Here is a 14,568-nt window from a genome sequence, read left to right as displayed (position 1 = left end):
CAAAGGAGCTCATAGCAATTTTTTTTCTTAGGTAAATCCAGGAGGTGACTTTTTAGGCAGCAAGTGAACAGTCAGTTTTTAAAGTTGACTTGCATTAAAAGCAAAACAAATAGGTGAGTTGTAAAGACCTGAGCAGATTTGACGAGGTCCAAGTTGTGATGAAAAGATGACTGGGTCAGAGCATCTCTAAAACAGCTGGTCTTGTGAGGTATTCCAAGACAACTGGTGAACCTGCGACACCCATACTGATCCAATGTCCACCAGGATGCACTATGAAAAGAAAGCAAGCCAGTGTCACCCTTGTGATGCTCTGGGAAATGTTTTGCTTGAAAACACTTGGTTCTGGAATTTATGTGGATGTTACTTTGACATGTATCACCTACCTAAACATTGCCACAGACCCTGTACGTACTCTTTCAGGAAGATAAGCCATGTACCATGACAATGAGTTCAAGGTGTTGACATTTCCTTCAAATTCTCCTGATCAAACGTCTGTAGAATGAACTGGAAAAAAAAAACGTTATGATCCATGGACAACTTACCTAACAACTTGTTAAAGTCATGGTGCCAAATGCTTACTCTTAGAGATCTGGTGGAATCCATGTCGTGATGCTTCAGGGATGTTTGGGGTTTTAATGTTTTTCACGATTAGTGTATTTACAAGTATAGCACATGGAGACACAGGTTTGACGGGTTTAACAAACAAACCTGTAAATATAATCCTTAGATATCCTTATTCATGGCAACTGATAAACATTCTACTGCAGTAATGCAACAATCTGTGAATTTGTGTCTACCTGTGACTTCATTTGCATAATGGTAAACTAACTTTTTTTTTTTTTTTATGTTAATGAAAGTAAGTAACATCCTATTTAACAATTCTAATGATTTAATAACATCTTATATTTTATATTTTACCTATTCTGATTGCATTTCTTGAACAAATTGGAAAAAATAATTAAGAACATATCGCTATGACATATGTTACCTTACACATGAGACATCTTACAAAATGTGCTCCATGTGGTCTGTTTGGTCTGCATTACATCCCAATAATGTCCCATTAAACTAGAAATAAGTCTGGTTTCTCAAAAGCCAATATTCCTTCTTATGCATTTATTCCGTATGTGTCTTTTTCATCCGATGTATATGTGTAAGTTGTAAGTTTATTTAATTTTTTTTTCTGTGTACCTGTCTACATGTTTTATAGACTAAGTTGATCTGAAGTTGATCTGTATGGAATGTTTTCTCTGTGTATGGAATGTTATCTCTAAGAATATGTACGTCTGAGGGTACAACAACATTCAAACCAGATGTCTCTCTCTGATAGGCCCTAGTTCTTGAGAGATATAATATTAAAGCCATTTTTCTTTACGAACGGTAAACAATGATTCTTTTTTTCACGGTCTGGGCATGTATAGTGTGCTAAAGGATTGGTTAAGTTCTGCCATCATGGTACAAGGCAGCCAATCTGGGAGTGACACTTCACTTTGGACGACACGGATACAGAGGTGGCAATGGGATTAAAACTCATGTGATGTAGTGTGTTTGATTTGTGTGTCTGTCTTCTTTTGATGCTTGACCCAAATGCATTTGCTTGTGTATAAACCTACAGTATTTTAATCTGAATGCCCATTCCTAAGAGAGTCTTTTGTTCTCAATTATACATCTAAAGTAGCTTTTCGTCTTTTTTTTCATCCTCATTTGACAAATTTTAATATTTTAAGTCAGAAGTTATAAGAATGTATTGTTTGCCATGTCTGTGGATGATGACCTTAATTGGATAGTAGTAACGGTTTCAGTGGGAATGATAGATTTGCAAATGACTTGGAAGTGGAAAGATGCAAGCAGGGAGGAATGGTCAATTTTTGCCTCATGTGCATGGTATTTGCATATTCTTCCTGTGCTTGGTGAGTTTCCTCCGGGTACTCCTGTTTCCTCTCACAGTCCAAAGATATGCAGATAAAGTTAATTAAGTGTGTGCCCAGCGATGGATTGGCACCCTGTGTAGAGTCTACTTCACCTCAAGGTCTCCTGGGAAAGGCTCCAGGCCCCTGCAACCTTATACAGTATAAGTGTTGTAGAAAAATGAATGAAAGATGCAAACAGTAAAATGGTATGAAAAACTGGTATTTATTTGGTATTTTGGTCTGTCCATATGCCATCCGGCACATTTCACATATTACAAGGACTTCACTGCCATCCCTGCAGAGCATTTGCCATCGCAAAGTTCACAGGAGATCTGCCTCCATTCTAAAGGACGTCACCCATCCAAAGCACAGACTGTTCCCACCTCTTTCCTAAGGCCGGAGATCTGGATCTGATGACATTCATTGCAGACTTTGCACAATCATCTGCACAATCACTGGAACAATCATTTGCACAAAACATTGCAGCCTTGCACACACACTACAGACTTTTTTTTCTCTCTCTATCTCAAACATACAGAAAGAATTTCATTGTACGGAGGGAGCATGTTTCTTTACTGTGCATATGACAATAAAACATGAAATGTAAAACTTGAATCGGATGACTAATACTCCCCACCCCTGGAGATATATCTTCTTGTTTCTATGGCAGTTACTTAAAGGGTTTGGTTCCCAGCTGGATGCCCGATTGTAATTCACACCTTGGGCAAATTGGGAAATTAATCCTGTCCAAATAGGGTTTTAACTGAATTTAATTTTACTCATCTCGCCTTCAGGTATGCATGTTCTCCCCTTGCTTGGTGGGTTTCCTCCAAGTATTCCCCCATAGTGTGTGTGTGTGTGTGTGTGTGTGAACCCCATCCAGGGTATACCCTGCCTTTTAGGGCACAAGTGTCTGTTTTACTTCCCCACAAATGTGCGTTTTACTTGTAGTCCCCTGGGATAGAGTGGATAAGTGAGTGAGTAATTTTAAACTAAAACTGTTGTGTTATTTTTTATTACCACTAGGGGCGGTAATGTGTCTACATCATGATTGCAGTGCAACCCAAGAAGAAGAAGAAGAAGACGACAATAGCGACAAATTAATATATACACGATATTGAGGTGAGTTTGTTTATTAAACACAATAACATTATATAACATTTATTAAAAACAGCATGAGGTAGCGCTCACGAATGTAGGAAATGTTAAGTCGCTTGTCGGCTAAATGACCAAAAACAACTGCTTTAATAAATACCATTCAGAGCACTTGCTAACTAGCTCGTAGCTAGCATTAACAATAACTAGCATTACCGAGGATATGTGAGGTCGCATTAGGATGTGCAGCACGAGAATGTGCACGAGGATGTGCACGAGGATGTGCACGAGAATGTGCATGTTTTATTCTCCAATGAAAACAGCGGCATGGTTTTAACTGTAAGCATCGTTGCTGGTGTTTAGTCTTGCTGTCACCCCACCCCACATTAATCCTACTTTTTATCCAGATAACCAGCACTTGTTCTGTTAAGCAATGGCCAGTACATTAAAGTCCAAATGACTGAAGGAGTGTTGTTGTGATTCTTAAAGATATTTCAGTGCTGATCTCAGATTAACATGAAGATGACATCCCAAGCCCAGTCCTTTTCGCTCCTCCTAGACATTCAATATGTGACCTGTGTAATTGTGTGATTAATGGAAGCTTGTCTTTTCAGATGAGGCAGCGAGTCTTCACCGGGGTTGTGACGCAGCTTCAGGACCGCCACGGGACTGTAGACCGGGATGTTCGCTTTGCAATGAGGTCGGTGTTTCAATGCCTTGCAGAAAAGACTTGATATGTTACAACTGCATTATGGTTTACGCTGGGTTCCCCCCTCTCTCTCGCTTTCTTTCTTTAGCGTTGTTGTTGGAAGACCGCCGTTGGTTGGCGAGAAAGTGCTGGTGAAGGCGGTGCAGGATCCTTCGCAGTCAGTCAAGTGGACCGCACAAAGAGTGCAGGTGCTCAATGGACAGGTAATCTAATAAATCATGCTTGTACCTGTTTGCCTTCGATGTTCCACTTGTTTTTCAAATGTCTGTTTGATTAATGTTTTTTTTCTCTCCTCTCTGACAAGCCGTTTAAGTCTCCTCCGCCTCTACTACACTCCACGACACCGACCCTGACGCCGAGCATTTTGGGAAACAAACGTCAACCACTGTTAAAGTCACCTAAAATACCACCACTGATCCCTGGCATGCAGCCGAACCCGGGTAAATTGCACCAGTTTAGTACTAATACACTCAACAGTTTTTATGTCAACATGTTGTCCGGGTGTGTATTGTATTGTGACTCAATGACTAAAAGGTGCCTCAGGCCCTGTGGCTGCAAAAATAGGGTGTGTGTATATACTCTATATATAAATACTGTGCAAAGGTTTTTGCAGCATCCTGTGTTTTTAGTGCAAACTTTCCCGTGGATTTTTTTTATTTTTATTTTTGGGCTTTATTGTTGAGTTAGTACAAAAACATTTTAGATTTTTAAACATCAGTGTCCTACCACTAAATTAAATGTTTCTGAAAAATGCTTCTATGCCATAAAAGGAAGCAGCACATGATTTAAGCGACTACTTCTGACAAAAAAAAAAAATGGAAGCTGCTGGGTTTTGCATGCACAAAAAAAGCAGCAGGTGCAACAGTCGGAGTCCTCAGAAGGGCTGTGGGTGATTCTGCAGGATGCTCAGAATAGTTGCTAATTTTCTTAATGGCACAAATTATATCTGAGACAAAAGGGTCCTCAAACCGTTGCCATGCTAATTACTGACTTTGTTTTATTAATGATTTTTTATTTTTTTTTCAAGACATGCTTGCTCTACAGCATTTGTCTGCACGTGCTTTAGACTTTTGCACAGTACAACATACACACACACACACACTGATGTTTTATTTTCGTTATTCCTTCTTAGCTGGCATGCTTCAGTTACCCCACCATCAGAAGATGCCCTGGTCTGCTCCATGGAGTGGCGGAAGCAGGAAGAGACACAATGAGGTTGTGGCAGGGCGTAGAGGCCGACACTGGTGAGTGGTAGTGAGTTCTGAATTAGAAGTAGCTTTTACTAATGAGTTAAGCTTTTTTTTGCCCCCAAAAAACCATAGGGCTATTTTATACATTTTCCATTTACCAGTGCCCACCCCAAATTAACTAACAACTCGTGCTGTGTAAAGTATAGTATGAAGATTTAACCGTAGTTATACCACTAAGGCGTTGTGTGTTCTTCCAGCAATCAAAGCACAAACTTGACATCATCATCCCATCGTCTCCCTTTGTTAAATGTTTGAATCAGGGAGGAAGCCAGCGGTTCTTGGGGAAGCGACAACGCACAGCAGAAGAGACGACGATGGAAAGCCCCGACTGAGGAGGAAACCTTCAAAAAGAGCACCTCTCAAACCAGCATGAGCTCTCCTCTCTTCTCCTTTTTCCCCCGTGACAGGTAAGTCCGCTATCAGCCGAATAGTACAAGGTTGATTACAGGACACCATAATTACATGATCCTTATTGTTGTAACGATGTGTTTCCCTCTTCCAGTCAGGCCTGTGATAATCTGGAGCTGCAGCGGCGATACCCACACCTCCATGCTCCCCAGTCTCTCTTTCACGTGCAGCTTTGCTGGCCCGAGAGCTTCCCTCCCAGCCAGCCGTTTCCTCTCGCAGGACCTTGTCAGTTCCACATAGGCTCGCAACAAGCTAAGACCGAATCGACCGAATCGACGCCGTCTCCGTCTCCAGACTCCACAGATGACTCCATCTTCTCAGTTAAGGTAATGATGATTCACAGATCTCCAGGTTTTCCAACTGAACCCAGGGTTGCACTGTGTTTTAACAAATGTATTAGAACTGTTTGGTCATCAGTAGAAAGTACATTTTGAGTACATATAACATGACATGTTCACTGAGTGTCGTTGCAAACTTTTGCTTTCACATCACTCTTGCAGGTGCTGTTACTGTCCATGCCTGGCATTGAGGACTTCTACACTCAGTGCTGTAACTATGCGGAGGACAGTAAGGCACATGGAGATGCGGTCCACCCTACGGCGCTGTTCAAGGTTAGAACATTCTGTCTAAGGTTGTTTTATATGCACTGTTTCAGCTGTCTGTACTGAAATGTTTTATTGTGTGTCCTGTAATTTAAAATGTAAAAATCAAATTTATTCGAAAACAAAATGAATTGTCGATCCGTTCATGATGTCATCGTGTTTGAATTGCCTGTGAACTGTGAGTGCTCTGACGTGTAGGTGTTGAGCTTACTGCAGTGAAGTGAGTAATAGCGCGATAGCCAACACTTTCACGAGTAAAAATCTGTGTGGGAACGTTTCACTATTAACTCAAGCAAAATAACCCGCTAAAATCAGAGAAAAAGACTTTGTGCCAAGGACGCGAGAGTCCGGGAGGTCAGAAAGGATTCACACCTGAAGAGAACGTGGATAATTACTGACTGTGTTGCTGTGTTTTTTTTCCAGTTTGCCCCAATCAGACCTTTTTAAATGAAATTTGTACATGCGTGCGCACCTTATTGATGCCTTTTGAGCTCTGCATGCGTATTCTCTCTCTCTCTCACTCACTCTCCCACATACTAATTAGTCATATTGTCCTCAAGTGTGTGTGGATTTTTTTTTTTCCTTACTTACCTCAATCGCCTGCCATTCACACTTTTAGATTTTATTTCATAGTTATTTAGACATTTTTTTTATTGAAGAATTTTTTCATTTCTTTCTTTATTTTTTCATTGTATTCATCTTTATTTGTTACACAAAACAACCTTAAGCTAAATTTAAAGAAGAGAGCTAAACTAGAGCTATTGTGTAATTTTGACAGCAGTAATCCGATTAATTCATTACAATAACCAATAGATGAATCGATTATCAAATTAATCGTTAGTTGCAGCCCTAGAATACATATAGAATAAATGAAAAAAGATGGACAGTTGGTCCTTGTGTGTTTGTGTGCCTGAAAGTTGGCTGTGTCCCCATCTGATACATATGACTTGTATTATATTCTGTTGTTTTATTCGCCAAAAAAGTCCTGATTCTTTTACACTGTCAAATCACAAAATTCTGTTTTCCTGTCTGTTATTCTGTATCAGTTTTTATTACTGGAGAAAGCAGGTGAGCTGCAGCTCCCTGGAGGTTCGTGGTCCAAAGAGGACGGGTCCAGTCCAGCCAAAGACAGTAACACTATCATACACACTGCAGTGCGCTGTGTAATGGAACAGACCGCTCTGGACCTTTCAGCTTGCACACAGTGGTCAGTAAATACCGTTCCTCACACAGTTTCTCCACTGCGCCTGAATCTTTGTGTTGAATTCCATGTGTCTTCCAACTGATGTATAATCCGTGTTGACCGTGTCTCCTTTTTCAAGGCACAAAATGGCCGAGCTGAGATTGCTCTCCGGGGATAAAATGGAGACGATCGCCATCTTGATGCCAGATGTATGGAATCTCATGCCGACAACAGAAGAGTGGGCCAAGTTACAGGAAGAGCAAGGGGTCAGAACTGTGACATGCTCTGTATTAATCAGATCTGAGGACACCAGGAAAGTGTTTCATGCTTATTTGGAATATTGTTTTTTCAGGAGGATGAGTCTTCTCTTCCTGAAGCGCCTTCACTGGTTGTCCAACCCTGTGCAGGATTCACACTGTCCACAGTCTCTCTCTCATCTTTATTAGAGCCGCGGGCGTCGCAGAGCAGAGATGCGTTCGGGGTTTGTATCCGCGCATCGCCCACAAAGACACATATTGCCAGTATAAGCTGTATAAGGCTGATCAAACTAAACTAAACAACAAATTCAGAGATGAAAAGAAGCATAAAAGTGATAAAAAAGGATTTTTTTTCACATTACAAACATCTTTAATGAACCGGACTCTCTCTGTGTGTGTGTGTGTGTGTGTGTGTGTGTGTGTGTGTGTGTGGTTTAAGGTGGGTTTGGTGAGCGAGCTTTTCAGCGAGATGCTCCAAAGGGATTTTGGTCTGCAGCTCTACCACTCCCTCTGCAGCCTGCCTCAGACTCCGACTGCTACGCTTCCCGAGCCTGAAACACAGACAGAGGACACCAGAGCCACCCTGGTACATACATCTAAAGTGAACTGTTTTTAAAAAAATATATTTTTCGCACCAGTTTGCATGAGAGTACATTTTATAGCCTCTTTAAAACACCCACGCGTCTTTTATACTCCCGATCAGGATGATGAGGCCAAAGATTCGAGTAGGGACGTGAGAAAGAAAGGAGGGAGTGACACCAAGAACACCGCAAAGGAGGAAGATGAAGGGACCAAAATAGAACACGAGCAGAGTGAACACCAGGCAGAGAATGAGGAAGAGGCAGAGAGCCACGCAGAGGCTGAAGAATCACTGGGTGCTGATGGACTTGACAATCAGTCACTCAAAGACATAGTAAGAGCAAACATCCTTACACGACATTAAACGTTTTATATATGTTTGAAATGACGTCTTATCAGTGAACATTACATCTTAAAGGAATAAAACATAACCAAGTATGCTGTTAAATCAAAGAGAGGGTGGAGTGATGCAGCTGTTTTACTTTTACATGATCATTGTTTTTTAACAGCATGTCTATTAGATTAAATTCAATTTATATTCATATATCGCATTTAACAATGGTTGTTGTCCATTTATGGCTACAAGTAATGTTTGCAGAGAATCAGTGGTTCATGATTCAGTGTTTCTCTCCCTTTTGATTTGACTCACTCCGTCTAAAGGAGTTTCCCCGTAGGGTCCTTCTGTCCTGGGTGTTTTTCGACAGGCAGCTCTCTGGCTTCCTGAGAGAAGACGACCTCCAGAACATCCTGCTCTCTCTCGGCCTTTACCTCACCACCTCTCAGGTCTCTTACTGTACAGTTACAAATGCAAACATGAAGGATTTGAGGGGTAACGCATACATTAAATAACTTAATAAATAAATGTATTATTATTATTTCTCAGGCACAGGATCTGGTCAAAAAGATGTCTGTGGAAGGGAAGTGCATGTACCGTAAGCTGTGCTCTCGCTGGACCGACTCAGACGAGGTGGCTTATGACCTCTGTGCTGAGGGTATGACATGATGACATGACGGCGCACACACTCCTGAGCATATAGACTCCTGTACAAAAGTCTTTATTTTCCTTATTTCCTCCTAATTTGCTTCCAAAGAGCCAGACTTTCTTTTAAATTTATAATGTAGTTTTGAGGAATAGTTCTGCAGCCTTCATGGTGCTCATTTATGGTCCAGTTCCTGTAGCTGACCAGATTTTGTGGAATGTTTTTGTTTTGTTTGTTAAGCCACACAGTGACCTATGAATCATAAAGGCATAAAAAAAAATGTATCACAAGCAATGAACCAGTGAGAAACAGGTCCAGATGATGAAAGATGATCAGCCCGATAATTGTTATACTGGTGATGCTTAATGCTGAGTGGTTGGAACAGATAAGAGGGGAAATGAGGTTAATGTTGAGGTTATTACATAAACAACCAATTTTAATTTGTATCTTTAGCCACTTTGCAGGCTGTCTAATAGGCTGAAATAATTCTTCCTATGTCTTTAATTTTATCTACTTAATCAAATATTTAATATTGAGTGGCGCAAGACTTACAGTATTGTATTCTTCATCCTGTTTTGCCTCATCGTGTCTGCCGTTAGGAAATAAATCCCTGCTGCCGACGGGGCTGCCTCGTAAAGAGAAAGGCTCTTCCCGTCGCTCATCCAGCAACACTAACCCAGACGTATTAAACTACAAAGGGAGCGTTCTAAACATCCCTAATCTTCTGCAACGTCTGGAGAGCAGCAAAGCAGCACAGCACGAGATGGAGAAAAGGATTGCTGACCTACAGGCAAAGCTCGGTACGTCAAGGGAAATTCTTCTTTTAATAATTTTAAGATGTTTAGTTGGGTCCCCAGAGTGTGTTTTGTGTGATGAGGACTTTTTAACAGTCCAATTAAACAGAATAGTTGTCAGTATCAGCCGAGGCTAGACACGTCTTTATTGTAAACTGGAATAGTCCCAAGTAGAGAGCACTGGGCATCCATGCAAGATATCCAACCAGACAGGTCCAGAAAGCAGAGGGGGTCTGGAGTACTAGCTCAGCAATGGCGTGTAGCTCGACAGGGAGAGGGCGAGAGAGAGAGAAGAGGAAAGAGCAGAAGAGAAGGAGAGATAACAGTTAGGGATGATCACAGTCACGTAATGTAAATGTATATTTAGAGCTGAGTGCAAGTAGGGACTCCGGCAGGAGTAACTATGTCAGCATAACTTAAAGGGAGAGCCGAAAGGATACACAGACATGAGGTCTCCCTGAGATGTAACCAGTCACTCCACCATATAAGAACCAGAACAATATACAGTGAAACTTCGGATTGCGAGTAACGCGATTTTGTGAGTGTTCCGCAAGATAAGCAAAAATATTTTATAAATTTAGACTTGAAAAACGAACAAGTCTTGGTTTACAAGTACTGAGTATCATGTATCACTCATGTGCTTCTTGTTTTGACGCAGAGCGTCAGGTGATTACAACTGAGCCAACATTTTTTCTCTCTCATGCGCTGCGGAAATGTGGGTAATCGTCTCCTCTGCTGGGTCTTAGTCTCTTACTGGTATAATCAACATCCATGTATGTGTGTACTGTTTACTATAACACTGTGACCCCGTGTGCGCGCGTAAAACATATTTTATTTTATGTCTGTATGCATGTGTGTACAGCGAAAAGTAAAGCAAAGGTAAAGCAAAAGCAAGTCCCATTAGAGAGGTTAAAAATTCATTTTCTCTCTCTGCTCAAGGGCCAGTCTGCTCTTTGTGTGACTCCTACTCCTCGCCTTCACAGACACACACACACACACACACAATCAAATACTTTCTCTCTGCTCTACACAAAAACACTGCTGTCGCGATTCTTTTTAAAAGGTAAAGTGCAGGTTAATTAGTTTTATTTTTACTTTACAGCAGTGATTCCGTTAGTGTGTCGCTCAATCGAGTGTCATTAGAGAGATTTCTTGTTTATTTTTCCGATAAACCAGTGTTTCCGTTGTGTGCGCTCATGTGTGAAAAGAGTGGAAGAAGGGTAACTGTGTCAGACGAGAAGAGGAAGGGGGAGCTTACTTTAATCACGGAAATCTGTCGACATTTATTTTTACGTTTTTTAAAGGTAAAGTTCAGGTTAATTTGTTTTAGTTTTAGTTAATTATTTTTATGTATTTATTTTTTGGGGCCGTGGAATGAATAATAAGAGTTTTCATTATTTCTTATTGGAAAATTTGATTTGGTTTACGAGTGTTCTGGAATACTAGCCCGCTTCCGAAACAAATTATGCTTGTAATCCAAGGTTCCACTGTATCTAAAAAGTAACAAACCAGAATGATTACTCTATTTGTGCACCACTTGACATTTTCACAGGTTTTATCCTACTTATGAATGAGTTTCGTTTCAGGAGCACATTCGTAAGACTGATATGTTCACAAATGCTTCATAAAGCATAACAATTCACTTGACTGAATCAGTCAAAAACCATAACTGCGCCTAGGGAAATTAATCTCACAGTCAAATGTCACTGCGTCTTTAAATCACAAGGGCCATGGACCACAATATCTTTTAAAATAATAGAAACTCCTATGATTCGTTCCACAAAAATATAAAGTAAAAATAAAACTAAATAACCTGCACTTAACCTTTTCAAGAGAATCGAGCTGTTTGTGAAGCAGGGAGCGGGGTTATTGTGTAGGACATACACACAATTCAATTCAGTTTTATTTGTATAGCGTTTTATTGTCACAAAGCAGCTTTGCACAATCAAAAGAATTATTTATTAACTATTATGTTTGTATGGAATGTGAATGTATGGTCAGACAGTGAATGTATGGTCAGATTTGGTCAAAATGTTCAGGTAGTCCATGATGAGTAAGCCGAGGGCGACAGTGGCAAGGAAAAACTCCTAAAAAGAAACCTTGAGAGGAACTGGACTTAACATAGAACCCACCTCCTGGGTGAAACAGAAAGCAGGAATTTATCTGCATTCATACTGTGTGTTAGGTGGCAGCCAGTTCAGTATAACAGTTGATGTTAATATGGAGTCAGTCCAGGTAGTTATTGAAGGCTCAGGTAGACTTGTAGGAAATTCCAGTCCTGAACTATCAAGCGACTGCAGCCAAGTCAAGTCCTCAGAGAAACAGCTGTCAACACCAGTTGAGGCCATGGTAGAACCGTCTTCATGGTAGAGTGAAATCGTACCCAAACACCGGACGCATCCCAAAGAGACACACGGGGCATTCATGTGATGAGAAAAAAAGCACACACACACACACAGATGTTGGCACGCACACTGAGACCTATCATAGGAGACGATTTCACACAATCCTACAGCGTGAGAGAAAGAGGAACCATTGTTGGCTTGGCAGCAAAAGCGTATACAGATTGCTCGTAGTGCAAAAACCTCACTAACTCGCTAAGTGGCAAACTAAGTAAATCCAAGGTTTTAATGGTATGTGAAATATACCAGTGTTGTCTCTGTACCTTTAAATCGCTAGAGAAATCTCAGATGCCATTTTGTCAACTGTTGTCCACTGCATTGGACTGTGAACTCTGTTTTGTTGAGGATTTTTCAAAATTAGGATTAATTACCATGAGGACAGCTTTACAGAACAAACATTTTCTATCATTCTGATTCTGGACTGATTTATTGAAACCAGTGAGGCTGACTCATTTCTCCCTCCCTCCCACACGCGTACACGTACAATATACCAGACTTTGAACATTTCACACTGAAAATATTGTACACATTTGTAAATATTGGTATCTGGTGCAATACGGTGATTTTTTTTGTACAATACAAGTGAGCTACCTCTGTGATTCATTTAGATCTACAGTGGGGCAAAAAAAGTATTTAATCAGCCACCAGTTGTGCAAGTTCTTCCATTTAAAAAGATGAAAAAGGCATGTAATTTTCATCATGGGTATACCTCAAGTATGAGAGACAAAATAAAATCATACAAAATCACATTGTATGATTTTTAATGAATTAATTGGTAAATTCTTCAGTAAAATAACGAGCAAGATTTCTGGCTCTCACAGACCTGTAACGTCTGGTTCCGGTTGGCTGTTTATATCTGCGGAAATTCATAACTTAGATGTTCATTAGTCGGGGACTACCTGTACATCTGTAGCCTGATGCTAACAGTTAAATGTCTGTTCAGATTTACATTTCTTGTAGTAATGTGTCAGCAAATAATTTTATAAATTTAAGCTTGTTCATGTTTTGTGTTTTTTTAGAGGCAGCCAAAGCGAAGCCAGCATCAGATGAGCAGGAGCAGCTGAAAAGCAGGTTAGAGAAAGTTGAAGCACTCAACAAGACCTATGAGAAAAATCTAAAAGAGAACGCCGGCCACATGCTCACAGTCATTGAGAAGATGCAGAAAATGGTAGATCAGGTAAAGACTGCGAACAGTTTTCTTCCTTGTATTCTTTTTGCCTTTATTTTTTCTTTTAATAATTATGCTTAAATTAATTTTTTCCTTTACAGACGACAAGCCTGACAAGGACAAAAGACATGAAAGGAGACAAAAACTAGCAGTTTTTTACATGACCGACTCGGGCAGGGGCATTTTAAAAACCTCGAAACCAATTTATTTTTCACCTCTTTTAAACCTCTTTTCGGACGTGAATGAAGTTATACATTTTTATTTTAAAATGTTTAAAAATGTTCAGCTTGGCGTATCGGTGGCACGCTTGGTGAAAATCTGATTTTGTTATTAAAAAAAAGAATAAAACTAAACAAACTAGCATCTTTGAATAGCAGGTTTGAATAGCATCTTAGAGCCTGTGCAGATTTATTTAATGGGGGAAATTATGTTCTATTAACTATTATTATTATTATTGTTGTTGTTTGCTTTATTTCTGTTTAATCCCATAAGTATAAGGATGATTTGATGATGGAGGCTGACTTTTTTTTTTTTTTTTTTGTCTCTTGTGTAAAAATAAGTTGCTGTATGTATATTTGCCATCAGTGCTGCTGAGACTGAATGGTCCGTTGTTGCAGATTTTTTTTTCTACATTTTTTCTGAACGTTTAACCTAATGCTCATGAATTGCTCGGACTTCTGCAATAACCAAAATCTCAAAAAAGCGATAAACCTGGCTCTGTTTTGCCGCTTGCTTGTGAAGGCTATAACAAGGCTTCTGGGTTTATTCCCCTCTTAATTTATAAGTGTCATTCAGTTCAATTATTGTCTTTTTTTTTTCGGCGTTCTCGTTTGCACTTCTGTGATCCAACAATAAAAACATTGTGAATTGTACAAATGCTATGAATTAAGTTGCATTTCAATGAATGCATATAAGAATGCATATAGGATTTATTTAGAATGCATATAAGATTTATTTTGCAATTAAATCCTGAGGTTTTTTTTTCTTCTTATTTACCCATCCTGTCATCAACATGGTCTGCTTTCCCATGATTACTCTCAATATCTTTTGACTCTGAATGAGTGAATGAATTATACAGTGGGGGAAATAAGTATTTCCCACTTAATTTCCCACGTAATAAGTTTGCCCACTTACAACGAAATTAATAATCTATAATCTTTAGCATAGGTTTATGGTAAAGGAGGTTTGGTTGATATTCTGTCTCAATCCTTTACCATAAACCTATGATAAA

General features: G+C 39.9%; 1 protein-coding gene across 1 annotated transcript; it reads left to right on the top strand.

The window, feature by feature from the left end:
• Positions 1 to 2,936: 2,936 nt before the first annotated feature.
• Positions 2,937 to 14,203, top strand: ccar2 (cell cycle and apoptosis regulator 2). Its single transcript, XM_053515738.1, has 18 exons — positions 2,937 to 3,032; positions 3,620 to 3,705; positions 3,803 to 3,917; positions 4,019 to 4,154; positions 4,847 to 4,958; positions 5,225 to 5,371; positions 5,467 to 5,698; positions 5,873 to 5,983; positions 7,021 to 7,181; positions 7,297 to 7,423; positions 7,510 to 7,638; positions 7,854 to 8,000; positions 8,118 to 8,327; positions 8,654 to 8,776; positions 8,877 to 8,985; positions 9,573 to 9,773; positions 13,189 to 13,346; positions 13,439 to 14,203. Exons 2-18 carry the CDS (start codon positions 3,620 to 3,622, stop codon positions 13,484 to 13,486), a joined length of 2,352 nt encoding a protein of 783 aa, XP_053371713.1. The 5' UTR covers positions 2,937 to 3,032; the 3' UTR covers positions 13,487 to 14,203.
• Positions 14,204 to 14,568: the final 365 nt, after the last annotated feature.

Source organism: Clarias gariepinus, chromosome 17, assembly GCF_024256425.1.
Source record: "Clarias gariepinus isolate MV-2021 ecotype Netherlands chromosome 17, CGAR_prim_01v2, whole genome shotgun sequence".
NCBI lineage: Eukaryota > Metazoa > Chordata > Actinopteri > Siluriformes > Clariidae > Clarias > Clarias gariepinus.
Note: the sequence above shows the minus strand (reverse complement) of the source record. Positions and strands in the feature narration are given on the sequence as shown.